Raw genomic sequence first — 27,602 nt, 5'->3', positions numbered from 1 at the left:
ACCCTATACCCCAGGCATACTGGAATTTGAGATGCCCCCAGAAAGACTGTGTTCTCCTGTCTCTGTACTTTTCCAGGCAGTCTGGACAGCATGCAGCTGATCTGATAACTGTCCCACCTGGATAATGTGACCTTTAATCTTCAGGTCAGTTGTTCCCTCAAGTAGTTGAGATCATCAGATGCCTGATGTCTTTGTGTCCCTAGGTATCTGGTTCCTGCATTTCTCTCCCTCGTGGCTGAATTATCTTCTTGAAGGAGATGCCACATCTTTCACCTGACTATCCTAACTTAGGATGTACTTAGATGACTGGCATCTAGTAGGTATTCAGTAAAGGTTGGATGGATGGATGGATGGATGGATGGATGGATGGAAAGACTAAGAAGGGAGCTGGCTTAGACTTGTCCATGTGACTGAAGGGTTGTAACATTCCAGTGTTCAATCCTTGTCTATGGTGAGCAGTCATTTGGGTATTAGAATGTTTCCCAGCATTATCCTAGAAGTATCTTTCCTTATCTTAATTCCTTTTTTTCTCCCTCAGTTTATGCAGAGGACATTGCAGTTAATTTTTAGTTTTTTAAGTTATTTTGTGGTGCTTGAGGTAAGCATTTTTAGGTGTCCTTATAACCAGAAATTAAAAATGGTAAGTGCTTTACATATTTTAACTCATCTTATTCTCCTAGAATGGGAAATAGATTTTGTCCATTCCATTGAATAGCATGGGGAACTTGGACCCTGATGCTGTGCTTTGCCACAAGCTAAGTGTGAGTCATGTCAGAGAACCTCTCCTTCTTTTCCACTCGTGCTATAGAGCCTGAGGTCATGGCCTTCGTCCTGGACTCTGTGGGCTTACGTGATTAGTGTAGCAAACACCCATCATATATACTTATAGCTGGGCAATGTCTTAGACCTCCACATTGATGGATTTTATCTTCATGAAGTCCTATGAGAGCAGTTACTTTTATTCTCATTTCACAGATAAAGAAACAGAGAGGTTTAGTCGTGTGCATGAGGTCACACAGCTAATAAGTGCTGAGCTGGGGCTTGAACTCTGGAAGCCTGACTCTGGTGTCTGTTCCCTTAACTGTTAGTCTGGTCTGCATATAAGGAAATTGACTGAGGAAGAAAAAAGATGGCCTGTGACATGGAGATACAAAAATTGTGTTTGTAATACTCGCCCTTGTGTAGGTTTGGGTGGAGCCTGGAGATGAGGCCTTCCATCTTGGGAAGGAGATTTGGTGGGAAAATGAGTAAGAAGACTGGAATCAGGCAGACTTGGGTCTCCCATCCCAAGGCATACATGCCGGGCAGGCTATTAAATCTGAGCCTTTCCTCATCTGTGAAAGGGGGAATATAATGGAAGCTGCCCCCTAGGGTTGCTGCCAGGGATAGGTGAATGATGGCCTGGAAACTGGCATCGTCCCGGCTCATGGAGAGAGCACGTCAGATGTCCGTCCCCTTGCCTGCTTACAGGTTATGTCTGTCCTAAACTATTGTGCTTTGAAAGGTTTTTTCATTCTACAAGTAGGTACCTGGTACAGTAGGCTGAACAGTGGACCCCCAAAGATGTCCACATATTTATCTTCAGAACCTGTGAATGTGCTATCTTTCATAACAGAAGGGACTTTGCAGGTGTGATTAAGGGTTTTCAGACTGGAAAATTATCCTGGATTATCTGGGCAGGCCCGGTGTGGTCACCAGAATTAAAAGAGGGTGGTGAGAAGATGCACGAGGACATGGGAGCAGAGTGAGAGCAGGGGGCAAGAGATTGGAAGATGCTATTCTCTGGCTTTGAAGATGAAAGAAGGGGCCATGAACCAAAGCCTGCAGATGGCCTCTTGCAGCTAGAAAAGGGAAAGGAACCAATTCTCCCCTAGAACTTCCAGAATGGGTACAGCCAGCCGACTCATTTATTTTAAAGCTCACCAAGACTGATTTTCTCCTGGAATTAGAAGATAATTTTAGGTTGCTTTAAGCCACTAAGTTTTGGCCACCTGTTTAAGCACCAGTAGAAAACTAATATGCTTTGGGAATCAACCAAACTAATTCTTGCTGTATTAGACAGTAAGCTATTTGGGTTTCTAGCAGAGGCTCATTTTGCTACTGCAAGCTCCTTGGATTTCTGAGTTGGCTGGAGGTTGCTTCCATTGTTAGAACACTTCAGAAGAGAGTTTCCCACATCTGTGCTAAATTTACATCGGGTCATTGTAGGGAAGTATGGGGGGAACAGAGTCCCACTTTACGTTTTCAGTACTGCACGTCCATGTTGTGGGTCACTTCAGACCGTAAGCTGTCCTGGGAGCCACAAGTGCCCGTTAGAAGTTGGGCTCCAGGTCTTCCTGACCTTTTTGTGAACATACACTTATGCAAAAGTACTGTTCCCCACTAATGTATGTTTGTCTTGTAACTAATAGCACATTTAAATAAATTCTGATATCTTTATCATATTTTGTTATTTAATGACCTCAAATTGTTTAGCGTGTTTTTCATCTTTTAGTTCAGTAAAAATCTCCATATTCTCAACACCTGACACGATGCTAGGTACTTTGGAAATGCTCAGCTCATGTTTCTTAAATGATTGAGCTCAACAATCAATGGCCCAGCTGTCCAACAACTTCCCAGAGAGTGGGGGTGACATTACACATCAAATTTTAATAGGTCAAATATGTAATATGGATTTTGTATCTTTAAATGCTGGAAAGAAATTCGAATTTTCCTAACCTAAGGAATTCTCTCAGTTTTCTATTTTAACTTCGTTTTAAAGGTGTGCAGAAAAAACACCAATATAGCATATTCTTTTCATCAATAAGCAAAGTAGAGTTGGGTTTGGCAAAGCCTCCCAGGGCAGTGCCACTCCAGCCTTAGTGTGCAGGAGAATCACCTGGAGTGCTTGTTAAAAACAGTACAGGGCCCTACTCCCAGAGTTTCTGATTCAATGGGTCTGGGGTGGAGTTGGAGTATTTGCATTTTTAACAAGCCTCTTGGGTGATGCTGATGCTGCTTGTCTGTGACCACACTTTGCCAACGCTGTCTTCAAGCCAAGAACAAAAAAGTCTTTTTCGGGCTCTGCCTGTGCAAACATGCATTGAAACATCAACGAGTTTGCAAAGTTGTTTAAAATTTTACAATTAACATCTCTATAGGGTTTATTTAAATTTAAGTATTTTGAATGAGCCAGTCAGTTTACTTTTTTGGAAAGGTTAAGATGCTTTAGACATCCTCTTGTCTGAGCGTGGATAGGATCTGAACCAGTCTTGGAGCCTGCAAGTGCATTCTCTCCAACCCCTTCTAGCTCACTTAACCTGTGTGACCCTTGGTTTCCTCTACTGAAAAATTGAAGTGATAATCCTTTAGCGCATTGTACTCCCGTGCCAGTTTCCCAGTAGACATGAGCTTCTTTGAGGGCGCTGTTGGCCTCTGTCCATCTGTCCCTATCGCCTGGTACTGGTAGGTGCTCAGCGAATATTTACTTAAGAAATTCTCAGTACAGCCTGAGGACTGAGGCACTGTGAGTGACGACATGGTGCTCAGTAAGGTTAAAGAACTTAGCCAATATGAAGATAAGTGGAGAAAGAATAGCTACACATCTTCTTGAGCTGAAAGAGAAATCGGATGGCAATTTTTAACTGTGTAGACTGTGGTTTATATAACAGCCATCTGGGCCTCATGCTCGGGATCTACCTCCCTGCATGTGTCTTCATGGAGTTCTTCTCTGTCAGCATAGCATCAAAAGAGGGTTTTTGTGTGTTTGTTTTTTGTTTTTGTTTTTGTTTTTTTCCATGGGGCAGAACTTAGCAAAGAATCCCTATTTGCACTTTGATAAAGCACACAGTTGCATATTGGGGACTAGTCAGTAGGTGAATGCTAGTGTGCTCACTCAGCAAAGGGAGGTGGATGGTTGCCAATCTGAGGGCAGGCCCCAGAAGACCTTTTATTTATTTTTAAGCACTTATTTACTTATTTTGAGAGAGAACACACAAGCAGAGCAGGTACAGAGAGAATCTCAAGCAGGCTCCATGCTCAGCCCGACACAGGGCTTAAACCCACGTACTGTGAGATCATGACCTGAGCTGCAACCCAGAGACGGACGCGTAAACAGCTAAGCCCCCCAGTGCCCCAGAAGACCTTCTGCAACAAAAATAAAAACTAAATAGATGTTATTAGTCAGATGAAAATCAATGTACTTAATAAAAATTGATCTTCTAGGTTTTTTTTCTTTTTTTCTTTATTTTCAAAGAAAAGATGTGATGATCGGCCAGTGCCGGTTTGGCACTCCCCAGGCCACAACTGGCTGAAACTGGGTAGCAGCTGCCCCTTTGAGACGGCGTGGGCTGCATTTGTCCTACTTCCCACCACTCTCTGTTGGCTTAAAAAAAGCTTCTGTTATGTGTTACCTGCTTGCCCCTTGCACACATGAGGTTTGTGATCCCCAAATTGTCATATTCTTATAAGTATCATGAACTTCCTCAGCAATCCTAAGCCCTGGCATATGGTGGTTTGAACGACCCCTGTTTGGAGAGCATTCTGACCTCAAAATGAAGCTCACAAAATGCTAATATTGTATTAATAATTTCTGTTTCTAAAGATTTCCAACACTATAAAAACATAAATAAATCTAAAAGAATATGGGAAAAGTCAGCTTCTTCCTCTGTGATGTGTACTTTGTCCTTTTGATATGAAGACGAGATTTGGTTGAAGGGATCAATGGCCTGCCTGGTCACGTGGTCGGCCCGACTCCCAGGGTAGGGAAGGTGACCAGAGTGGTCAAGAGTGATCTTGAAGCTCCTGCCGTGTTTGTAGAGGGCCTCTTAGCTTTAAACCCCTTTCCGTTAAGTGTTCAAATTCTAACTTTGCCATTTAATGACTGCAGTTTAGGAAGGCACTTAATCACTTTGTGCCTCCATTTCTCATAGTTATCTACCACATCTAGCGGGGAAAATGAACTGAAATAATAATGTATGGAAAAGGATTTATCCCAATGTTTTGTTTTTCTAAAAGTGTAAATATTAGTTTCTTGGAAGGCCTCCATAAGGCTTTCAAGAAAGGAATAATTATCCCCATTTTCCTGAAAGGAAAACTGAGGCTTCGGGAAATCAAGGACCTTGCCCCCAAATAGCCAAGGAGCTGAGAAATCCACAGATGTCCCCTCTGGTCCTGTGAAATCCCTGATCCCTCTCTTGGAGGGTAACACTTCCTCTTAGTAATGACTCTAGTCACAATGCAGATGACAACATTTGGACGGGAATTTTGCCTCTGGAGGAGATGGGGGCAGAGGACAAACTTCCCTCTTTCTCACACTTTGCCCTGAAGGAGCAGGAAGACCAGAAAACACACAACCTGAATTCTCTTCACTGTTGTGAAGGATAACTAGTTACCTTTTCTGGGCGGTTTTAAGGGAAACCAACACGGAATCAAAGCCTTTCCTAGGCCCTATTCTGCGTCCTATGAGGATCCTTCAGAGGAAGCCCTAACTAAAGCAGAGGGCCTTTCAAGGGTTAGCCTGAGGATGGGGCATTTCTTTTGACTTGATTTTTCCCCCTCTGTCTTGTGAGACCTCTTTCAGAGAGACTTGCAGAGATTTTATTCTGAGTTTCAGATGTACTGATGCTTTATCTATGAATAGCTCTAATGCACTCTATTTTTTTTAAATGTTTTATTTATTTTGATACAGAGAGAAACAGAGCATGAGAGGGGGAGGGGCAGAGAGAGGAGACACAGAACCGGAAGGAGGCTCCAGGCTCTGAGCTAGCAGTCAGCACAGAGCCTGATGCGGGGCTTGAACCCATGAACGTGAGATCTGACCTGAGCTGAAGCTGGAGGCTTAACTGACTGAGCCACCCAGGGGCCCCTAACGCACTCTATTTTTATGGTCGCCCAACAGCTTACGTTTCACCTTTAGGAGGCAGCTATCTTCCTAATAATATAGGTAAAATTATATTAAGTGGCCAATATTTAACCATTTTTTTTACCTCCAAAAAATTTCGACCTTGCTCAACTGAATGCTTGACAAGGACAGAAATAGTAACAGAGATTAGAAATGTATGGCATGTTAAAAATTGTCACTATTTCTTCCCAGGTGCATTAGATATCTTGTAGCCTTAGAAAGCTCAAGGATATCCTGTAATAAAGACCTTCCTGGTCTAGTTTGTTCTCTTCCCATGGAATTTGTGCCTCTGGCATGCTGCCTATGGCAGTAAACAGAGTTGAATTCTTTTCATTATTAATAATGTTCTTAATTACTTTTGATATCCTGTGATTTCTGATCACTTGGCCTGTAACTCTTTGCTCAGCTCACAAATTTTAGAATTTGAAACTATTAGTCAACGGGCGCCTGGGTGGCTCAGTCGGTTAAGCGGCCAACTTTGGCTCAGGTCATGATCTCACGGTTCATGGGTTTGAGCCCCACGTCGGGCTCTGTGCTGACAGCTAGCTCAGAGCCTGGAGCCTACTTCGAATTCTGTGTCTCCCTCTTTCTCTGACCCTCCCCTGCTTGCGCTGTCTCTGTCTCTCAAAAAAAATTTTTTTAATTAAATTTAAAAAAAAAAAACTATTAGTCAAATCAAGTTTCTTGGTGTATTTTGTGTATGGCTTGCAAAATTTCCCAAATTACACAGTTATCCTCACCAGCAGTCTGGAATTCAGGCTCAGCTCCGTGGCCATACCTACTAACTAACAGCTTTTTGAACTTAAAAAAATAGATTGAGGTAATGTGTATGAAAAGTGCGAATTATGTGCCTGGCATATAATAATGACCCACTAATTGCTAGTGGCATCTGGAATTACAGTGGAAAGGGAAGGGCAATTTTTGAATTCCATCTCTGACAGAAATGAACACTGCAGGGTGATATGTATAGGCACAGGGTGACAGCAGGTGCCTTCATTCCAGCCGTCACCAGCGGGAGGGCAGTGTTGCAGGACTGAGTGTTAAGGCATTCTGCCAGGCTTTGCCTTCTAAGTTCACAATGTTGCCAGGGTGTGTTTTGGACTTGTATGCTGGCTATTCTTGGAATTGCAGGGTTGAAATCCGCTGACTGGTCATGATATCGCTACAGATAATGGTAAATTGGCTCAATCACAACACTGCATTCAGAGGCTGCCATGAGGGAACTGGCCATCAAACCGGTGGGTATGTTTGACTCTTGGCCTTTGTCTGCAAATGGTCCCATTACCCTGTTCCTCTATACATATTTGCTTTGTGGGTAAAATAATCTATTCTAGTGGTATTTCCAAAATTGAGAATTTGCTGCCCTTGTGGAGTATATCAAAGATCTGGTGTTTTATGTTGCAATTATATTCTGTCTCTTGAAGACTTTGTGGTGGTTTATGGGTTTAAGGATGTAAATATGTCAACGCTACAAGAAGAACCCGACTAAAAAGAACACAGTGAGTCAGTGTCAGGGTTTTGGGTTGGTGAGTCCATAAGTGTAAGCTAACCCTTACCTTGTTCGTGACCTCCAGTGAAATTATTTGCCTACTGTCTTAGGGTTTTTTTTAATGTCATTTAGTAAGGGATAAAGGAGACTTTGATCAGAAATCTTTTGGGACAGAAAGTGCTAATTCCAATGGGGTCAAAATGGAACTCTAAGGAACCCACTTGTAGAGAGGCCATACTAGCATCATGCACTTTAGCGAGCCTCAGTGTGTCTCACAGCTCCAAAGTGATCCCTTTCAGGAGACAGCCAGTGATCTAGAATATTCTGATGAAATGAAGAAAGAGTCTTTTGAAGCTCTGGCTATATAAAGTTCCAGAATCTTGGTCGAGGTCAACTCATCTATGCCTCAGCATCTCTGTTGAGATAGTTCTCCACATTGCCATGTGGAATTTGACGCTTGAAGCAGTTGGTAATTTTGCTAGGGTCTTGTGGGTAGTCTGTGAGAGGCCAGAATCCAGGGTGGAGGAACCCTGTATTCTTCTAGCAGATGACCGTCATCTAATAATTGTGATGGAGTACAGGTACCAGTGGGAGATGTACCCCACGGGGAGCCAGGAGCAATCCCCCTGCCCTGTTGTGAACTAGTTTACTGCTATCTTATCAAGAGTGGGCTTGCTGAGACATAGGCCTGCCATCAACTGATGGAGAGGACCCAGAGTCTCCATCTGGGCTTGAGGGGAAAGCCAGAAAGAAGGCAGCCCAGGTAATAAGCTTGTCAAACTCTCTGCTTTGCCAGGGGCCAGCTTTACACATAGCCATGGGCATGTCGTAGCCTTAGAAGTATAGTGCAGGGATCTCATGTAAAAAATGACAACACTGTAACAAAAACTGCCAATTATGGGGCACTTATGAAGCACCCCATACACATCCACTCACATAATGACAACCACCACCCTAGGTGTTATAACACCCATTCTACAGATCAGGCCACAGAAGTAACAAGGTGGAGATCAGTGGCAGGCTCAGGATTTGAACCCTGATTTGTCTGACTCTAAAGCCTGTGTTCCATCCCTGAACGCCACTCCTTAGCCCTAATCACTTCCCTCTAGCACTTGTGTCCAGCTCCTAACTTGGAGGCCTCATGTGGGAAGAGCCCCTTCAGGGAATATTGAGGAGTATTAGGAAGTTGGGCAACATAACTCTGAAACTGGAGCAAGGAAAATGGTGTTGGCAAAGGCATGCTGGGTGAAGGCACCCAGCGGCCGCTGCTGCACCTTTCTGACCACGCTGGTCCCCAGAGGAATTTTCCCCCTCGAACCCACAGAGCTCAGCTATAAGGGTTTTTTTTTTTTATGGGAGCCTCCAGAGTAAGGACTGATTTCTAGAATGTTAGCTGTACCTCCTTTTCCAGATTTCTCTTTGTCCTGAGGGAAAAATCAAGAAGTAAAAATCTAATGAAATATTCTAGGCATTTGGAAGCAAAGGGGGAAAAGATAGTCACTGGAGGAATTTGAGATTCTTGTTTGCGATTATTGTTTCTCCTTGAAAGAAGTTCTTTATATCCATATGGATTTACCCATGTGCCGTAACAGCAGAGAGACTCCCATAAAGTTTTTATTTTAAGGCATTCTTGACATCTCAGAAAGCTGAAGTTATAAATATCATATATGATAAAGTGGACAATGTTGCCAAATTAAAGGAAGGAGCTGGGCAAAGCACTAACAAGAGGAACAGACCTAGGAACTGAAGCCTCATCCGGCCCCCAAGTCCTACATTCTCCAGCTTACTGTTTGAAAGCCACCAAGAAAGTGAGAGCTGATGTGAATGGCCCAAGCTGGGACACAGGACGTGGAGTCCCTTGTGCTACTGGGCTAGGACAGCTTCGTGCGTCAGCTGAGCGAGCTTGTAGCACCCACAAGAGGAGATGATCTTGAATATCTCCCCACCTAAGAGAATTTGAAGTGCCACCATGCGTTTCCCCCATATTCTTGGGTCTCCTAAAATGAAAACTATAATGTCCAGGCCCCACCAGCTCTGTCTCATGGGATTGTGTCTCCAGGACCACACTGTGGCCCATGAGCCTGGTAATCATGGGCTGATACTGGCCTCTGACACTGATAGAGGTGTCCAAAAAAAAAAAAATAAATAATAATAATAATTCAGCTGGACAGATCCTGCCTCAAGTCATGACCTAAGAACACAGAGGAAAGAGGCATCACAGATGAGATGGGCATTTAGGAGAGCATTTTCCCAAAGTTCATTGTGCTTTTTGGTTTGGCTTCATGGTTGGATTTCTGGGTTTTTTTTTTTCTTCTATTTCTTTTTTTTTTTTTTTTTTTTTTGGGAAAGGGGCCGAGGAAGGAGTGTCAGAAAGGCATGGAGGCCTGTTGAATATGAGGCAGACCTTCATAGTACATGTGACCACAGATGTTTCCCTTCCCTTCCTAGTCCTCCCTGTCTCCATGCCCAGCTCGGATGTCACTGGAGCCTCCCCATCATGGACGCTGCTTGAGCCATCCCTGACACTAAATAGCCCATCCTCAAGCTTTCAGATCAGAATGGCTTGGTCTGGCTGCTGTTGCCCTGGTAATGGTTGGGGAGGTGGTATGGTTCAAGGCTTCCCTAAGACCTGGGGGGATCTCTGTTTCTCTCTCCTGTCAGCTCTTGAATGTGGCCCCATGTGGTCAGCCCTCTGCTCTTGCTCAGTGTTCTATCTCCTAGCTCTTCTCCTCTGCCTACTGGCTTCCAGCCATCACAACTTCCTTTGGGTTTCTAGAATGTGGTAAGCTGCATCCTGCTTGAAAGCTTTTGAGTCTTAGATTCACTAAGTTGAGAATGGTTTTTTTTCCCCACCCTGTGTCCAGCTAACTCAGGTCTCAACTCAGATTTCCCATCGGTCAACAAATCTTCTCGAATATCTGTGACATGGTCCTCACTATTCTAGGTGCCTGGGGCTACATCAGCAAATAGACCAACACAGAGTCCTGTCTCTCTGAACCTACACACTATCTCTTCCTTCAGAAATTTTTACCTACCTACCATCCCTCTGGCTAGATCAGGTCTTCTAGTACATGATAGATGTTGTCAACACTTACTGGTGCATAGACTTCATGCCCCTCTCCTACACTAAACCTTAGGTTCCTTGAGGTCAGGGATTATTCACCACTGTGTACCCAGAACCACACATTGCCTGACACCCAGTAGGCACTCAGTGAATATGGGTCAAGGAGGGGATTAGTGAATGGATGAATGATGATTTTTGTGGACAAGTGACAGTGCCAGGTGTGAGGGTCACACTTTTGGAAGGAAGCTGTCTGAGCTGATGCATGAGGCTCATGAAGAAGCTGCACTGTGCTTTTCATGTACCCAGACCTTGCAAGTTGTTACTTGGCCTTGTCTGCAATGTGGATCCTCCAGTGCCTAGGCCTTAGGTATTTTATGACTTCTAGAAAATGGCTGTAAACATGCCTGACTTCAGTGCAGCAGCTGTTGGCCTCTCTTCCCAAGATGGAGATCTCTAAGGGACCTGGTGAGAAACTCTTAACTCCTGAAAACCAGTGCCCCATTTACCTGTATGCCTGGAGCCCCCACTTCCCCTTGGCCATGGTAGTGCCCAGAGAGATGGTCTTCATCAGCATTAATCATTTTCATGTGCTTTGCACTCAGCTACACTGGTATTCAGAGAAAAATGCTACCATGACAACTGCCACAACAGATGGTATTTGATCAGTCTCTAAGCTATGGGGAGATCTACAGCAGTTCTTCCGAGGTTTGCATTTTTTACTTTATCATGAGACGCAGTCCAGCCTTAATCATGGTTGAAATGCAAAGTTTTCCATTTGCCTTCTGTCCCTCCCCCTTCTCTTTCCAGTTGTTTGGCATTTGTTTTGACTTTCCTTGCTCTCTGGCTGGCCTGGGTGGTGATGTGCTCTTGGATGTGGGAAATAAAGACTGCAACGTACACAGTGCATGATGTTGCCCTGCACGTCTCCAGTTCAGAGATGATTGAGAAACAATTCAACTTTGGGTTGGAGATCCGAGCCAAGACTGCAGAAAGCCTTCATGGCAGCCTTTCTCTCCTGGATCTTCACGGACTGCACATGGTGGAGGCCACATGTGGCTCCAAACAAAGGGAAGATGGGAATGCATCTTGGTCTTGGTTTTTCCCTTTACTCCACTTGTGCCTTCATCCAGCCCCTTTCTGCTCTAAGGGTCTTCTAGCCACCTTGTGGTCCCACTTCGGGGCTCCCCTCCTTCACCCCCAGCTGATGCTGCAAACTCCATGAAGTCCATCCCAGAGCTCCTGGACCCCTTTCTACGGTAGCAGCTATGACAGCTTTCTGACCCAGCATGAAGTGCCGCTTCCACCCGCCCCCCCCCCACCCCTAGCAACACTGGAATGTCCAGCTTTGCGCAGATTTTTTTTGGCTAATTTTGGAAAGTAGTTTATATTGGCTGCTATGTGTTAATGAACAACTTGGGTTGTATTTACATACTTTGCTGGTTAAGAGCCTTTCCCATCACTCTGCATCCCAGCTTTAACCAGATCTGCCTCTCACACTGCGAGTCTGGATCGCACATGAGCTACGAGCCTCATTAAAGATGGGCATGTGGACAACCTTGAGCTGTAATGAGTGCCCGGGCCATTTCCCCTCACCTGGTGTGGTGGCAGTTTGCAATTTCAACAGGGCAGGAGGATGGATTGTTTACCTGTATGAGACTTGGAAGAAAACCTTAAGGTGAATTTTAATCACAAGAGAGGCTGGATCAAAGAAACATTCTCCCCTTCTGATCTCCTTCCAAGTGAAGCCGGGAGGTTGGAATGCACATCTGACCCTATTCTGCTTCCCAGCCCTGCTCTCTTCCTGGGGTGCAGATGAAAAGAGCGTGGGTCTCAGCAGCCTTGTCAGGAGTGATTTTTAACCTTAACGGAACATTATTAAAGAGTGGATTTGAGACTTGAGGAATGTTTTTTGACCTCCCTCTGCGAGCAGAGACATCATCGTGGAGGGAAAGAAATTCAAGGCGCTTGATGAGCTTATGAGTCGTGTTTTACATGATGACCCAAGTTCTTATTAAAGCTGTCCCAGGAATGCAATCCGGCATCCAGATATTGCTCCCTGTTTCATCTCTTTAGGAGAAAGCGTCCTTGATGACCTTAAGCCTTCCCTCTTTACCTAATGAAGATCCTGATGCTTCCTTTGTTTATATGCTCTGATTCTCCTGAGATGGATGGGGATCAGCGGATGTGTCGGATGGCTCTGTGGACCCTAAGGAGAAAGGCTATATAAGTGTGGGCTTTGGACAGGCAGGAGGACTCTGCACCCACATGGTCAGAAGAATCAGACACAGTGCCTGGAACAGAGCAAACATCTACACAGTTATATTGATGGAGTGATGGAAAGAATCCTGTAACACAGGTTTCTCAACCTTAGCACTATTGTCATTTTGGGTAGAATTTCTTGTTACGGGGGGCAGCCCTGTGCATTGTAGGATATTTAGCAGCATCTTTGGCCTCAACCTGCTAGATGCCAGTAGCACCCCCCACACTGTGATAATGCAGAATGTAGGCAGATGCCCCCTAGGGATGGCAAAACAATTGGCCCTTCTCCCACTTTCCCTGCCCTCTAGAAAACTGATCTAAATTAGGAAATTTTTTGAAAGCATGATAGGGATTTTAAAAAGCAACAGGAAGAAGTAGTAGTCTAGGTAACCTATTCAAGCTTCTTTATTCCTTTAATAGAATTTAACATTAAAAGGAAGCTCAGTAGATGGCCAAATCGAAATGAACCAAAAGCTAGCCTTGCAGGAAGAAATGACCATGGACTTTAAATGATACTAGATGCACTGAATTACTCCATGAATGTGCCAAGTAAATGAGCTTTATGCTCTTTGGAAGGGAATTTCTATTGAATTACAGTGTTCTGGGAGAGCAGTGCTTTTCTTGAACATGTTAGTGGGTGTCTTTTTTTTTTTCCTTAGTCAATGTCACCATGCTACACTGTTGTTGAAAAACTTAACCTATCCACTCCCGCACACCTACTTGATGCTTGCCAGGGTAAATACCAAGTGTACTATTTTTGATTTTACATTAACAGATTCAGGGTTGGTGAGCTTTCTCTTTTTCTCCTTTTCTGTGGGGACCTAATTGCCAAAGCCTGACTAGTCCACCACTTGGAAGATCTACTGAAGAAGGTAGGATAGGATTATTCAAAGCAAAAAGGGGTAGAAGCATATTAGAGTTCTATCATGAGTTAAATAGCCATGCCTCTTTATGGGGGCAACAAAACCTTTTGTGTGGTTTTGGTAGATTACCTTTTGTGTACAGTTGTGGAAATAAGGACCCATCCATGCTTTTTAGCAAAAGCAGGATTTTGTAACATGGAAAGAGCATTTAGAGATAGAATTCTCATTAGTTACAAATGTAAGCAGATGGCTTCAAAATATCTTCCCCAAGGCCCTCCTGGCCATTCTCTTCCTCCTTTCCCCTTCCCCTTCCCTCTAAGATTGTGGCACCTGTCACTGCCCATCCCTCTTCCGTGGATGGAAGGAAGGGTTAAAAGTAATCTCCCCTTTATAAGAAGTGGCTTTCTGCAGTGGCGGCAGGTCTTGCTCACAGCATCAGCATTGACTTAATTTGCAGGAAATTGCATTTTGCTCCTTTGCCTAGAGATTAAAAAAAAGAAAAGGCACACCCTCCCAGATGAGGATCTTTGAGAATGAGAGAGTCGGGAACCTGTGCTAAAAACTGCAAGGACGGGGGTGTGTGGGCGGCTCAGTCTGTGAAGCGCCCGATTCTTGACTTTGGCTCAGGCTGTGATCTCCTCCTAGTTCGTGAGATCAGGCTCTGTGCGGACACCACGGAGCCTGCTTGGGATTTTCTCTCACCTGCTCTCTCTCTGCCTCTCCCCTGCTTGCACTCTTTAAGTTAAATCAACTTAAAAAAAACTGTAAGGACGGAGTAATCTCAGGCTCAGTGTGGACTGGAATCTTGTGAAACCAGTGCAGTTTTATTCGGATGGCCCATAGCTTAATGGAGTGTTCGGAAGGTCTGCATAGGAACGGAGAAGGAAGATGCCAGACACGCATTTCGGGAAGACTGCCTTGGAGCCATACTCTTTCCAAATGAGATCTCTTACACTATAGACGCATAGCCCTGTACCTTGTGAAGTAGCCTTCGGAATACCGCTTGGGGAGGGGAAGGGGGAGTTGTCACATGTACACTGTGAAAGATGGTCATTTATTTGAGATCCACCCTATGGGTTAAACACCTATTTGAGTTCATAAGAATGCTGATAGAGCCCAGGAAAGCCGGGTGGGGGAGGGCTGCCATGAGGGGGATACCCACTGTGGAATGCAAACTGCTTTTAGTTCAAAGATCCTTGTGCCAAGTCAAAAGCAGTTTCTTCTATTTATGATCACCATTGACGTTAATCGAGCCTGAACATTTTCCTGTAGACTAAAAACTCATTAGCCCTGACAACTGAAGTCAAATCAGACCTTTGGGAGTGACCTAATTGTTCTTTCCCGAGGGCTGGACGTTAGCTTGCCCTTGGCCGTGGCATCAGCCCTGGCAGCCCTGCCAGATTCTGGCAGGTGGGTTCCTTTTTATCACAGAAAACACAGAGGACAGAAGGGCTCATTGAGGTCACAGCCCTCCCTCATCATTGCAGTGCCTGCCGTCCTGAGAATTTTGTGAGTAAACGTGGCCCAGAGCCCTGCCGAAACGCATTCCCTGTTTTCCCGTTTGACGGAGTGCCACCTCCCTGCTGGAAATTTTTCCCAGCTGCTGGTGGCCGGGTGGGTCCAGTATTCCCCCTTCATCCCACCTCCATTTTTCTGGCAGCTGCTCAAATTTTCAGGCTGGCTGTAGTGACAGTGGTGAACATAGGGACTCTCATTCCACTCTGGTTATTTTTGGCAGCCCCGAGCAAGCCGGGGCCTCGACTTCTGGAGCTGTGTGCTTGGGATATTAGGTAACTTTTTCCCATGCAAGTACAGACAAAGAGTCCTGACCTGCACCCATCCATCCATCCATCCATGTGCCGTTTCCGAGTCGGTTTTGCTTGTTGAGAATCTTTGCAAATGCACAATGAACCCTCTCTCTGACATAGCTCTCTGTTCCTGATAAAAGATGGCTCTGAAGAAGGCCGAACACTGATTGAATGTATGTCTTTTTTTTTTTTCTAGATTGAAAACATAGATGCCTGCTTGAATTTCCTGGCAGCTAAGGGAATAAACATCCAGGGGCTGTCTGCAGAAGGTGAGTCAGAGCACTGGTTCTAAAGCTGCCTTCTCATCGTTAGAAATGCCCACCTGTTACTTACTGAAGACTTGAATACCGCTCAGGCCTGGGTTGCTGGTGGGTTCTTCTGCTTTTGTTTTCCTACTGCTTTTAAGGCAGCTCAAGGCTTGTCTAGACCAGAGGATGCCAGCTTTTTGACACTTAATGTATCACTACAGGAACATAGATTCCACCATGCTGGCCGTGTGCACAAGACACCGAGTGGGGACTAGAGACGGAGTTGCTTCTCTGGAGACGGGCTTAATCAAACAATGCTGATTCGATTCACCTGGTTAGCAATTCAGTTAATTATCAAGCCAGGCCGTATCTGTGGGAGAGGGAACACTTAGCCACAGCACATATTTAAATTGCACAGTTCCCAGGGGAAAAACGCCTAATCCTTATCTCTGACTTTTATGAGAAGAAGCAGCACTTTTTTCCTAGCTCAAAAAAAAAAAAAATGCAAACACGTGATATATTAATGAGATGCTACATTTTGACATCCCGATTAGTTTTTAATTAACTCCAATTGGGTGGCTAATTAGCACATGAGCGTTTGCTGGTGGTTTGCTATTCAATTAGGTGTTGGTCTGGAGATGGCTGGTCCGAATGCTCAGCCGCCTCAGGCAGCATCTCGCCCTGGAATTTTCTGCGCTCTCCTGTTTGTAAATACAAGTAGCTGCCGGTTCAGTAGCTGCCACAGGGCCCGGCGTCCTCCCAAACTCATTAGGCTGCACCTGCCTCCAGTTTTCCCAGAACAGGTAAAGCAGTCTGGGCTTCACATGACACACCGCCTTTCCCTAGCAAGGTTGCTCTTTGAAAAGTTGCTGGGTAGCGTCGACTCTGGTGGTCGGGGTGGGGGAGGGGGTGGGCAGTGAGGAAGGAAGCAGCCCAGGGGAGCAGGTAAGTTCGCCAGTGTGACCTGTTTGGGGCCCGTCCCTTGCCTTTGCCCTGCTCTGCGGTGAAAGCTTGGTGTTCCTGGCTGTTTGAACTGTAGCCTCTTCCGGTATTGGGGCCGGGTGGCTACTGTGGGTGCCTCGTGGGCTTGTCGTTTCTGAATCTGACCTCTCATATGCCGGGCCTGCCCCAGGTCAGGAATGGACATGCTGATTCCAGAGGTCTCCATTGCTGCTGTTGAGTGGTCAGCCCTAATCCTAGCTCTGGGGGGTGGGGGTGGGGATGGGGGCTTGGAGGATTCCTTTTCCCAGGGGAATGGGCCCTTCTCTGTGGGAATGAGATCTGGGCTGAATGACTCTATATGGAACACGCATTGCTGGGGCGTGGGGGTGTTGGTGTGGTGTTTCCATGGATAAGTAGGGAGATGCAAATTGCCATTCTGAGGAATATCACTTCCTTCTGATACAGATTCTTTCTTGTGCTAGCTGGTGGGTGGCTGGCACACACTCTTCGTAGTTTCTGGAAGTAGTGGGACCCCAGGCCTCTGCCCACCGGCAGAGCATCAGCAGGAGTTTCACAGAGTCCTGCTCAGGAGAAAGGGCTTTGGGGGGGTGTGGACTCTGTAGGTCACCTTCATCTCCTGTGGCCTGGAGATGACAGCCGGCCACTCTGCCATCTAAGCATTGTCCTACTGCCTCATTTGTCCCTCTGTACCAGCGTCTTCATACCTTCAGGCATAGATTATCTACTTAACAAATACTCGTTGAATAAACAAGTACCACCTGTGCTTACAAGGCTTTTCGATGCCGCAGCTCCAGCATTCATAACTGAACTGGGAAAGCTTGGGAAAACCTTGGCCTAAAGAGGTTATGAGGAACATCCTCAAGGCCTGTAGCTGGTGAGCGGCAGAGCCAGGGTTGGAGCCCAGGTCTGTGCGATTGCAGAGTTCACGTTCATGGTGTCCTTTGAGACAGCAGATGCGTTACGTCTAGGCATGTCACGTACAGGTGAAAGAAATCAGAAAAGATTTAGGACTTTGTTGGCTGGTATATCGGAATATGTTGTGCAGCCCACAGAGGCGTATGGTACAGAAACTCTGCCCCAGCCTTGTCCAGGTTACGTGTGACCCTTGGGGGTCTCCGAGCCTTGAAGAGCACAGTTGTAACAAGTGTGTTGAGGTCTCAGTCATTGGGGCACACCCGTGAAGTGGGGTCGTGGTGTTTCAGTCACTGTCCCCAGTTGTGTGATGGTGAACCCCCCACCTTTCCTGCTGTCAAGACTGACTTGCTGATGTCTTGGCTGGAATACATAACTCGTCAGTCATGGTTAGTTTTTAGAACAGTTTTATGTCAATGCTTATGACTGTCTTGTTTGTTCTTAAGCTTTAATTTCAAACTCTCCTCAAAGCTCTTTTTCACCCATGTGCCCCAGGGCAACTGGGTTTAGAAGACTGAAGAGTGATGAGGGCCTGACGACTTCTTTGTCTCCCTTCCTTCACCTGAGCCTCCAGGACCGGGGCAGAGAGAGCAGGCAGAATGCTGGTGAAGTTGCTGCCATTTTCTTATGTGGCCATAACCGCCACTGTCCCCACGTGGGAGCCTCTGCAGGCCCCACTGACCACGGACTTGCTCCTGTGCTGCCTCCAGGACATGAGTAGCCTTTCATGAGATTCATCCGGTAATTGTGGCTAACTCTCCATGGGAAACATTTATATCCCATCCCCCTGATTCAGGCTCCTCATTGTCCCCAACTAAGGTGGTCCTAGTGAGACTTAGACCTCAGTCTCATCATCCTTGTATTATCCACTGTAGACCCAGCAGGAAGGTGTGAACACCGTCTTCCACTTGGCAGTAGGTGGAACTGCCCTTCTGTCCCCTGGAAGCCCCCACCATACAATTCTCTCCAACTCTTTTGTCCCCAACTTAGGCAGCCAAGAGGCAGATCTGCCAAGTCTGTGCAAGTAGCTGTCCAATTGGCGACCAGAATGCCAGCTCCTGACTGGGAGCGATGTTCTCAGTGCCTCCTTTGTCTTCAAGGAGCACAGGGACCCCACCTTCTTGTTCTTTGGTGAGGGGAGGAAATAACCAGCCTCTGTGATCAGTAGACATTACTACTCTCCGCCACTCTGTGATAATTTCTCATCTAGATCTTCTGTTTTTTGTTTTCATTGTGTTTTTTGTGTTTATTTGTCTGGTGAGGCATTTTATTGGCACATGTGTTACATCCATAGAAAAGAATCCTAGGATATCCCCCATGCGTTTTTATCTTGCATCTTGCCCATGGTGTCAGCTGAGGTTGTCAGTAGAATGAAACCAAACGGGTGAGATGGAAGCAGATTATTCTGCCATTTTTCTAGATCTCAAAGTTGTATGTCAGATTCGGGGTTGATCACACCACCCTTGTTTAACCTGTGTGTGAGGCTCACAACCGTTTCCCTGGCTCTGTGATCATCCCCGATTTCAAATTGGCCAATGGAACCGTGCTCCACCATCAACCATGCTTGCTGACTGGATGATGACGCTGGAGCATGGCCCAGTAAGAACCTGGCGTTTGCCTCTCTTTTCAGCAATGTTAATGGTCTTGAGAGCATCCGCCAGGGCATGGATGCATACCATATGGCGGCACGGGAAGATGGCGGTGTTGGGTAGTAAGACCGATTCTAGACTTGTGCAGACTTGTGGGAAGGTAACTGTCCCCAACTCTTGTCAACCCCTTAAACTTCTAGAGCAAGGGTACTTAGAGACTTTTATCCTCCCACGGGCCTTATGCACAATCTGAGGGTTACAAGAAACTTCACTTAATGTACTGTTCAATTGTAGGAAGAGAAGCCGTTTGTGGAGAACCCACCATACATCAGTCACTGTGTACGTGTTTCAAATCTTTTCTAACCCCCTGGGCAACTTTTTGAAATCAGTATTCATACTGTCCCCATCATATACAGATGAGGAATCTGAGGCCCAGAGAGATTAAGTTCCACATGGGCAAAGGCAGGCAGGCCCCCAAGGTCAGCAGTGCCTAAGCTACTCATGTCTGTTTGAGAGGCCTGCTATTTTCTACTGCTCCCCACTGCCCACACTTCTAACCACCTGCCTAATTAACTAGAAAAGCATTATGGTGTGTAAAGAAGTCATGTCTTTTTAATGCTTTTTGTTTTCCTTTTGAAGACGATTGAGTGCCCCGAGGCTCCTCCTCTGATGAAAAACATCAGCGGTTGGAAAGCCCCATAGGTACTTCTCCACCCTTTTCCAGTGACTAAAGCAGGTTTGGAAACCCAGCAGGGTGTATGCACCTGTCCCTGAAACACTGCAGTGCCCTGCCCCGACCTGCCCGTTAGACGACCGCAGAGAGCTTTGTTCAGAGTGGAGGCTGCAGACCCAGGGGAGCCCCGTGGAGACACTGCTGGTTCAGGGCACTTCCGCTGGACCTGGCCTGCCCACCCCCTCTGTGTTCCAGAAGATTGGATCCATCCATTTGCTCTTAGAAACTTGCTGGAATCCTGTGAGCTTAGGCTTCACCCTACACTGGATTTTCAAGATCCCCAAACCCCTCCCCGACACACACTCCACCTGTCATGACCATCTGTAAACCAGTCCTGTGAGGAAGGCTGGCCTTTATCCTTGGGAGTTTTGAGAACACCTGGCCCTGAGCCCATCCTCCTGTAACGGAGAAGGTCTGGGGGTGAGGCATATCCGATTTAGTCCAGCAGACGTTTGCTGGGCACATCCTGTGTGCCAGGCATAGTATCAGTCATACAAAATGAACTTCAATATCAGTTAGTAGGAGAGCTGGGCTACTGGTATGTATAAGAGCTGAGTGGTATGTACACAGTGATAGCCAGAGAAAGGCAGTGATTAGCTCTCTGAGGCGGTCACGGGGCTTTGCAGAGGCAGTGGCATTTCCCCTGGGCTTTACAGAATAAATAGGCACTCAGCAGACAGGAAAGGGAGGTAAAGGGAAATCGAGACAGGAGACGAAGTATGAGTGTTATGACAGGAGCAAAGACTACCTCTTGATCAACCTTGCGGCATGGAGAGACAGAGGCAGGAAGATCCTTCAAGGCGCCTCCAGGAAGGAGTGCACGCTTTTGGAGTGAAATTGTTTGCCGACTTGATGAGTCCGGACACAGTTTGGCCAGAAACCTAGATGCTGAGCTGGTCCCCCTTTTATTCTGAGCCAGAGAGCAGAAGGTCCTTCTGGAGTGTTAGGAGAAAAGCAGCAGGTGGATTGTTTCCGTTTCCTCCTGCCCACATCACCTGTCTGGCAGTGAGCGGGACAGATTCTGTGACTCACCCCCTGGTCCTTCTTCCTCTGTGGGGAAGCCTTTGATGGGTGTGGTGAGCCATTCACAGGGGGGCTGCGGGACTGGAACGGGGAGTTATGTGGTAAATGTCGGTTATGCACATGGGCCATTCAGAGAAATAGACCTCAGGATCCGCAGTCCAGACTCAGCCTGGTGAACTTTCCAGTGCTGTGGTTTGAGGGATCTGGATACGACTTCTGACTCTGGTCTGGTCTGAGGTAGCCCTCCCTTTGACTGCCAGTCAGTCCCTTCTTCCCTACAAAGCAGATTTCTTTGTATTAGATTATTCCAGTGTTTGTGCCTTTGTAAACCAGGCCTGAGATTTCTCTTAAATAATGTTGCAAGCAAAGAACTCTGTTTTTCTTACCCTTCATGCCCAACATCTCGTACAACATCTGTGCAGATTCATACCAGCCAGGGGGAGCAAAGAAATCAGTCAGCACCCAAGGGAATTAACAGTCAAGGCAATACTGACTTCTACTGGAAATTGAAAAATGGTTTGTGTGGTTCGTCCATTAGACATGGGTTTGGCCACAAGCAGAGAAATGTAGTCAGGATTCGCAGGCTGGGTTAGATACTGGCTAGCTAGTGTCAATTCTAGCTAGGTCTAAGGTTCCCCCCCCCCTTTGTTTCTTTCTTTAGAAATCAAGAGAGTAAGGATAGTTGATCAGGCACAAAATGATACTCTGTTTCCAAACCTTGGGAAATGTCAGGAGGGAAACATTTTTGTGGGCTGATGGATTTTGTTTTTAGACGCCAGTGCAGCCGGCTTACCAGCCCCGTGGAACACAGACACATGCCTCTTGGAAGTGTGGAAAGAATACAATTCTAGCTATTTTGGATACTGTCTGTTCTAGACCACCCATGGCATAAACTGTGTGGCTTCCAACCCCAAACAGAGCATTTCCCACTCTCCAGTTTTTGTGCTCTGAAAATTCCAGTCCAGACATCCACCAACTGGTGAATGGATAAACAAGATGGGGTATATCCATACAATAGGGTATTACTCAGCAATACAAAGAAATAAGCTAATGAGAACTGCTCCTACATGGACAACCTTAAAAACATGCTAAGTGAAAGAAGCCACATGCAAAAGGCTCCATTTGTAGGAAATGTCCAGAAGAGGTCAACCTTGTAGAAACAGAAAGCAGATTCTACTGCTCGGGAATAGGTTTGGGAATTGATTGCCGACAAGCATGAGGACTCTTTTCAGGGTGATGTAAAAATCGTCTAAGATTAGAATTTATGGAATTTACTGAAAACCACTGTGCACTTAGTTTTATGGATGCAAAGTACACTTCAGGAAAGCTGTTTAAAAAAAGAACCAGAAGCTCACCATTGACTTTTGTCTAATATGAGTTTATTCATGATTAATTTCCTTCTCAATGCCCGTCACTATGGCATAAAGGGGGAAGGAGCCGAGAGAACAGACAGCTTCGTAGGCTTTCTTCAGATGCAGAGCCCGGTGGTGAGTTCCACGAAGGGTATAGGTAGAATGGCCATATTTTCTGTACCAAAAGGGGAAATGGAGTCAGGCAGTGTCCTCGATGCCTTGCACTCATTTCCCCATTTAATGTTCACTTAATTCTCATAACAACCCTGTAAAAGGTGCACTGGGCATATGCCCATTTTAAAGATGAAGAGTGAGGCTCAGAGAGGTTGAGTCTTCTGAAAACTCAGTCTGTACGTGACCCATAGAGATTCAAACCCAGGTCCTTCTGGCTCTAGAAATCGGTGATCTTTGTAATAAAACTGCTTCCTCCTAAGAAGTACATTTGCGGGAGAACTGTGCTTTTTGACAGAGAGTGCGCTGACATATGAAGAGGAAGTGACTTCTCAGCCACAGTGGGTAGAGAATATGACAGAGCTGTCTCCATTTGCCCTGGGTTGGGCTGGTCTGTTATGAGACGTTCCTGTGGACGTGCCTGCCTCTTGCAAGGGACAGACCATCAGTCCCTGGATGTGCTGAATTTTTAGTTCCTCCCTCCTTTGTTTTTTCTTCCGTGGGTCCAAAAAAAATGTACTGTGGAATGTTTGGCACATTCCATAATAGAACACTTAAAGAAGAATAAAGAATACTTAGAGGCCCACCAGCTAGCTTAATAAATAAAACATTAGCTGGTGCACTTTTAAATTTACCGCATATGATGGGGATATAAGTAAGCCAAGTCACACGGTGCTGAGAGACCAGGCTTTGAGCTGGAATAACCCAGATTCAAATCCCAAATCCCAGCTCCAGCATTTATTCCCTTGGAGAGGTCATAAGGTTTTCTGAACCTCTGTTTCTCTTTAAAAGGGGAACAATAATATTCACTTCCCAGGGTGTAGGGACTGAATGAGCTCATGCACACACACAGCTTAACCTGATACATACTAATTACTAGTAGTCCTTGGTATCACAAACCAAATAACCTGACAATCATAAAAGGAAGTAAAAGCAAATCTTACATAGATTTCACCAATCGCCGTGATTAGCTCTACCTTCTCCCTTCCTTGAATTTGATTTTGAGGGCGAAATTATTTCCCAAATTCCTTAATAGGTGCTACCCTACATGCCAGCTTTTGATTCTGTCCCTAACTTCCATCAGTGCCCAGCTGGGGGACCACGTGTGTGTCACTTCACCCTCTGGAGCCAACTGACTTGTCCCTTCCAAACCTCACATTCTGTGACCCGGATGTGTCTGTAGGAACATTTAGAAGCAGAAACAGAGCAAGCCGCGTGGGGGTGTGTGCTACTGTTTTAGTTTCCTTAGTATGGAGAAGCAACCAGCACAGAAAGGTTCAAGCTAAACTGTTGCCAGAAAAGTGGGGATGGGGGGGCTCACTCAGATCTGTGGGGCTTTCTCTGCTTCCCACATTGCACACAACGGTTTATAAGCATCCTCCTTCACCAGGTCGGTCCTGGCTTACACCTGTGCTGACACCATTAAAAGCTCCCCCCTTTCACTACCAAAAAGTATCATGGTGTGCCTGGTAAGTTATGAGATGACCATAATAAAAACAAAAACCACGTCTGAGGCATGAAGCTGGACCTGTATGGGAATCTCCCGTAGGATTCTGGGGGCTACAGTTATTTGTCACCAAGACCAGTAAATGGCTTCGCTGTTGACAGCTTGCTTTCACAGATATGCTCTTACTGGATTTGCAGAGCACCCTGTGTGATGGGGCAAGCTGTGTCCATATTGCCAGGGAGGCCCAGAGATTAAGTGACGTGCCCAGGGCTGCACAGCTAGTCAGGACTGGAGTCCAGACTGGAACCCGTGTTCGTATTGTCAGTTGTAATCTCCATTTCTTCAGAGCCTGGCAGTCATTCAGCCTGGGCTCCTCATCACGCCCAGGGCACTGGCAGGCATGCAGGGAAGGGGACTTGTTTCTGAAAGGACCCCATTCATACCCTCTGTCCCACAACTACTCCGGGAGGAAACTCGTGTTCCTTTACCAGCGGTCTTTTCCCTGCCCGGGGCTAACTTGGACGTGTGCATTTCCCAGACAGGAGATGCTCTCCTTCCTCTGCCCCCTTGGCCAGTTCAAAGAAGGAAATTGAGCCTCAGGTTGAAGCAGAGCAGAGGGAACCCCCAAGCTTCCTTCTTCCTTTCCTTCAGGCTGGGTGGCCCTATTACCTCACCCTTGGGATCAATTCAGACTCCAGCCATTGTATCTGGTGTTAAAAGAACTGCAAAGGAGGGATTCCCCAAGGGGAAACACCCTTGATCCAAAGCTTCTGCCAGTGAATAAATATTTTATTCCTTCTCTGCAGCTTTTTAGGCATACCTTGAGGCAAATTCATTTTAACGTCTAAAACATCCTGTCAGGAATAAAAATGTTCTCATCCCTATCTGCTCTCATTTTTTAAAATACATTATTTTCTGTGTGTGAGTTCTCTATGAAAGCAAGTCCTATAGCCTATCCCCAGACCCATCCCAAATTAAAGTTAGTGATTTAGTGGACGAGAGAGAGAGAGAGAGAGAGAGAGAGAGAGAGAGAGACACGCAGAGCCGCGTGTCTGGGGGAAGGACCATGGGGGAGAGCAGAGGGAGGATGGTGGAGGGGGGCAGGAGCCACCTGGCACACACAATGTGGCTGACAGCATGTGGCAGAGGCACCGACAGGAGGCCCGTGTGTCCCCCCCAGTGCCCAACAGCACCTCTGTCCTGGATCGGTTACTTTGCCTGAGCACAAGCACAGTCTTGCTTGGGACTCTGACTTTTCTTGATTGTGTCCTTGCAGAGAATTACCTCCTGGCCCTTGCCAGACATCCAGTTGCAACTTGCCTCGCGTATCCGCTCTAATCCCTGTGGGGGAGAGGGGGTGAGTTTCTCTGGGGCTAGGCCGACAGTGATGGCGGTGATGTGCGCACGTGCTCGGGCCTATCCTCCAGAACCTAAGCTCGGGAGCAAGAAAGGGCTCCCAAGGCGGGACTCCTTGTCTAAAAGAATTTCTTTATTGTCTTGCAGAAATCAGGAATGGCAACCTCAAGGCCATCCTAGGCCTCTTCTTCAGCCTGTCCCGGTACAAACAGCAGCAGCAGCAGCCCCAGAAGCAGCACCTCCCCGCACCGCCACCACCGGCTGTGTCCCAGGTGGCCGGGGCCCCCTCCCAGGGCCAGGCTGGCACTCCTCAGCAGCAGGTGCCGGCCACTCCCCAGGCCCCAGGCCAGCCTCTCCAGCCGGCGCCACATCAGCAGTCAAAAGCACAAGCTGAAATGCAGTCCAGGTGGGGACTCCTTGCCAACGGATAATTCTGTGTTTCGTGGGCCATCCACACCAGCCGAATTCTAGCTTAGGCCAGACGCCTTATTGTTTGGGCCTCTTCAGTGCTGAGAACCACTGGTGGCAGGGGAGGAGCATGACCTTGAAATGGGTGCGGCGGGGCTGCCTCCCATGCCTGGCGGAGGTGTGTGCTTTTATAGGTCAGCATGGCCAGCAGTCAGGGTTAATTAGCCGCTCTGGCCTCAACTCTGGCCTATCGTGCACGTGCTCTTATGCAATAAAGGGCCCCAAAAATAGACTTAAGGCTTGCTTTGCGTGTTTGCCTTCAAGCCGGGTATTCGATGTCCTGTGTGTGAGTCGTTTTACTTAGTGGAGGTGAGAGCGCTGCAGCAGACACCTCTGCTTCACCAGAGGAGAAGTAGCAAGAGCACGGAGGATGGCAAATGCCTCGCAAGGAAGGGGGGTGGCGGCCACCTGCGCTGAGAGGGCCCGAGACCGGGTTCTGCTATCCTTAAAGGGTTGGCAGCAGCCCCCGGGGTGGTCCTCTGCTTGGCAGGATTAGGGCTTCGGGTGGGTTGAAGCTCCCAGGGGGACCGATGCTTGCCAGCGGGCCTCGCTGTGGGAGGGCGTGGAAGCCAAGCGTCGGGCAGTTACCATCTACTGTTACAGTGGGAATAGGTGTATTCCTAAACAGCCCTGCGGAAGGTTGCCTTGTGAAACATTCATTTTAATGGCGGGGGGTGGGGGGGTGGAGGTGGAAGGGGTTGGGGGAAGGAGGGGATTAGGAACTAGAAAGTTTTTTAAAATGTTTGTTTATTTTTAAGCTTGTTTATTTTGAGAGACAGAAAGCCTGCAGGTGTGAGCAGGGGAGGGGCAGAGAGAGAGAGAGAGAGAGAGAGAGAGAGAGAGAGAGAGAGAGAGAGAGAGAGGGAGAGAGAGAAAGAATCCCAAGCAGGTTCTACCCTGTCAGTGAAGAGCCCTATGTGGGGCTCAAACCCACAAACTGTGAGATCATGATCTGAGCCGAAGTCAAGAGTTAGATGCTACACTGACTGAGCCACCCAGGCTCCCCTATTTATTTATTCTTGGGAGAGAGGAAGCAGGGGAGGGGCATAGAGAGAGAGAAAATCCCAAGCAGGCTCTGCACTTATAGTGCAGAGCTCCGTGTGGGACTTGAACTTAGGAACCGTGAAATCGTGACCTGAGCTGGAATGAAGAGTCCAACACTTAACTGACTGAGCCACCAGGAACCCCAGGAACTAGAAAGTTTTTGACCCCTAGTCAAAACTGTGGAGAAAAGTCCACAGTAACTGTTGTTTAAAGCTGTAAACCTTTTGTTATCAAACCTAGATGTCCCTAATTAAGTTGATGGGTTGACTTCATTTAATATGTGCTGAAGAGTAATGGCTTCCCTTTTCCAGTCCCCCAAAGCACCAGCATTAATAATCACTGGGCTTAGCAGCCCACTGTAGCTGGGCAAAGTGCAGAGTGGTTCAAACAAAACAGGGGCCTTCTAGATGGCTACGGCTTCCTCCTCCACCTGAGAAGCGCTGTTTCCCATTTGTGACGGTGTTAAAACCAACACGATGGGTGTGCTGTAAATCAGATCCGCTAATTAATTACCTAATTATATTCCAATTTACATTATGGAAATGTGTAGACTAGCAGAAATGCCTAAGCTAATGGTGAGGAACAGCCAGGCAGGCAGCAAGCCTCCCCCCCACACCTCCCCGAAAAGCCACCTGAGGAAGCCACTCTCTGATCAGAGGTCCCTGGTGGCACTGGGAGATTCAATGAGCAGGATACCCTCTCCCACACTGCATTCTATGGAGCACTTGTTCCCTAGATAGTAACTTGCAGGGGATGGGTCCCATAGGGGGAAAAGGTGGTAAATAATCTACATTGGATTGTTAGAACTGTTAATACAGGTCCACTCAGATCCTTGAATCTGGCAATATGTATTCATTTATTTAGTGTTAGAATGCCTTGCATGTGCAAGGCACTGTTTTTAGGCACTTGGGTTCATGGCTGAATGAGATTAC

The 27,602-nt window shown here is 46.7% G+C and overlaps 1 protein-coding gene and 1 pseudogene across 2 annotated transcripts in view; one reads left to right on the top strand and one right to left on the bottom strand.

The window, feature by feature from the left end:
* Nucleotides 1-27,602, top strand: part of NAV2 (neuron navigator 2) — a 373,160-nt gene that overhangs the window by 137,538 nt on the left and 208,020 nt on the right. For both annotated transcript variants that reach the window (XM_029956497.1, XM_029956496.1), the window contains exons 4-5: nucleotides 15,561-15,633; nucleotides 25,306-25,564. In XM_029956497.1, the coding sequence (XP_029812357.1) occupies nucleotides 15,561-15,633; nucleotides 25,306-25,564 (332 nt within the window). The remainder of the gene's footprint in view (nucleotides 1-15,560; nucleotides 15,634-25,305; nucleotides 25,565-27,602) is intronic.
* Nucleotides 17,434-19,166, bottom strand: LOC115306613 (annotated as a pseudogene).

This window comes from Suricata suricatta, chromosome 11 (genome assembly GCF_006229205.1).
Source record: "Suricata suricatta isolate VVHF042 chromosome 11, meerkat_22Aug2017_6uvM2_HiC, whole genome shotgun sequence".
In the NCBI taxonomy this organism is placed as follows: domain Eukaryota; kingdom Metazoa; phylum Chordata; class Mammalia; order Carnivora; family Herpestidae; genus Suricata; species Suricata suricatta.
This window is presented reverse-complemented; position numbering and strand designations above follow the sequence as displayed.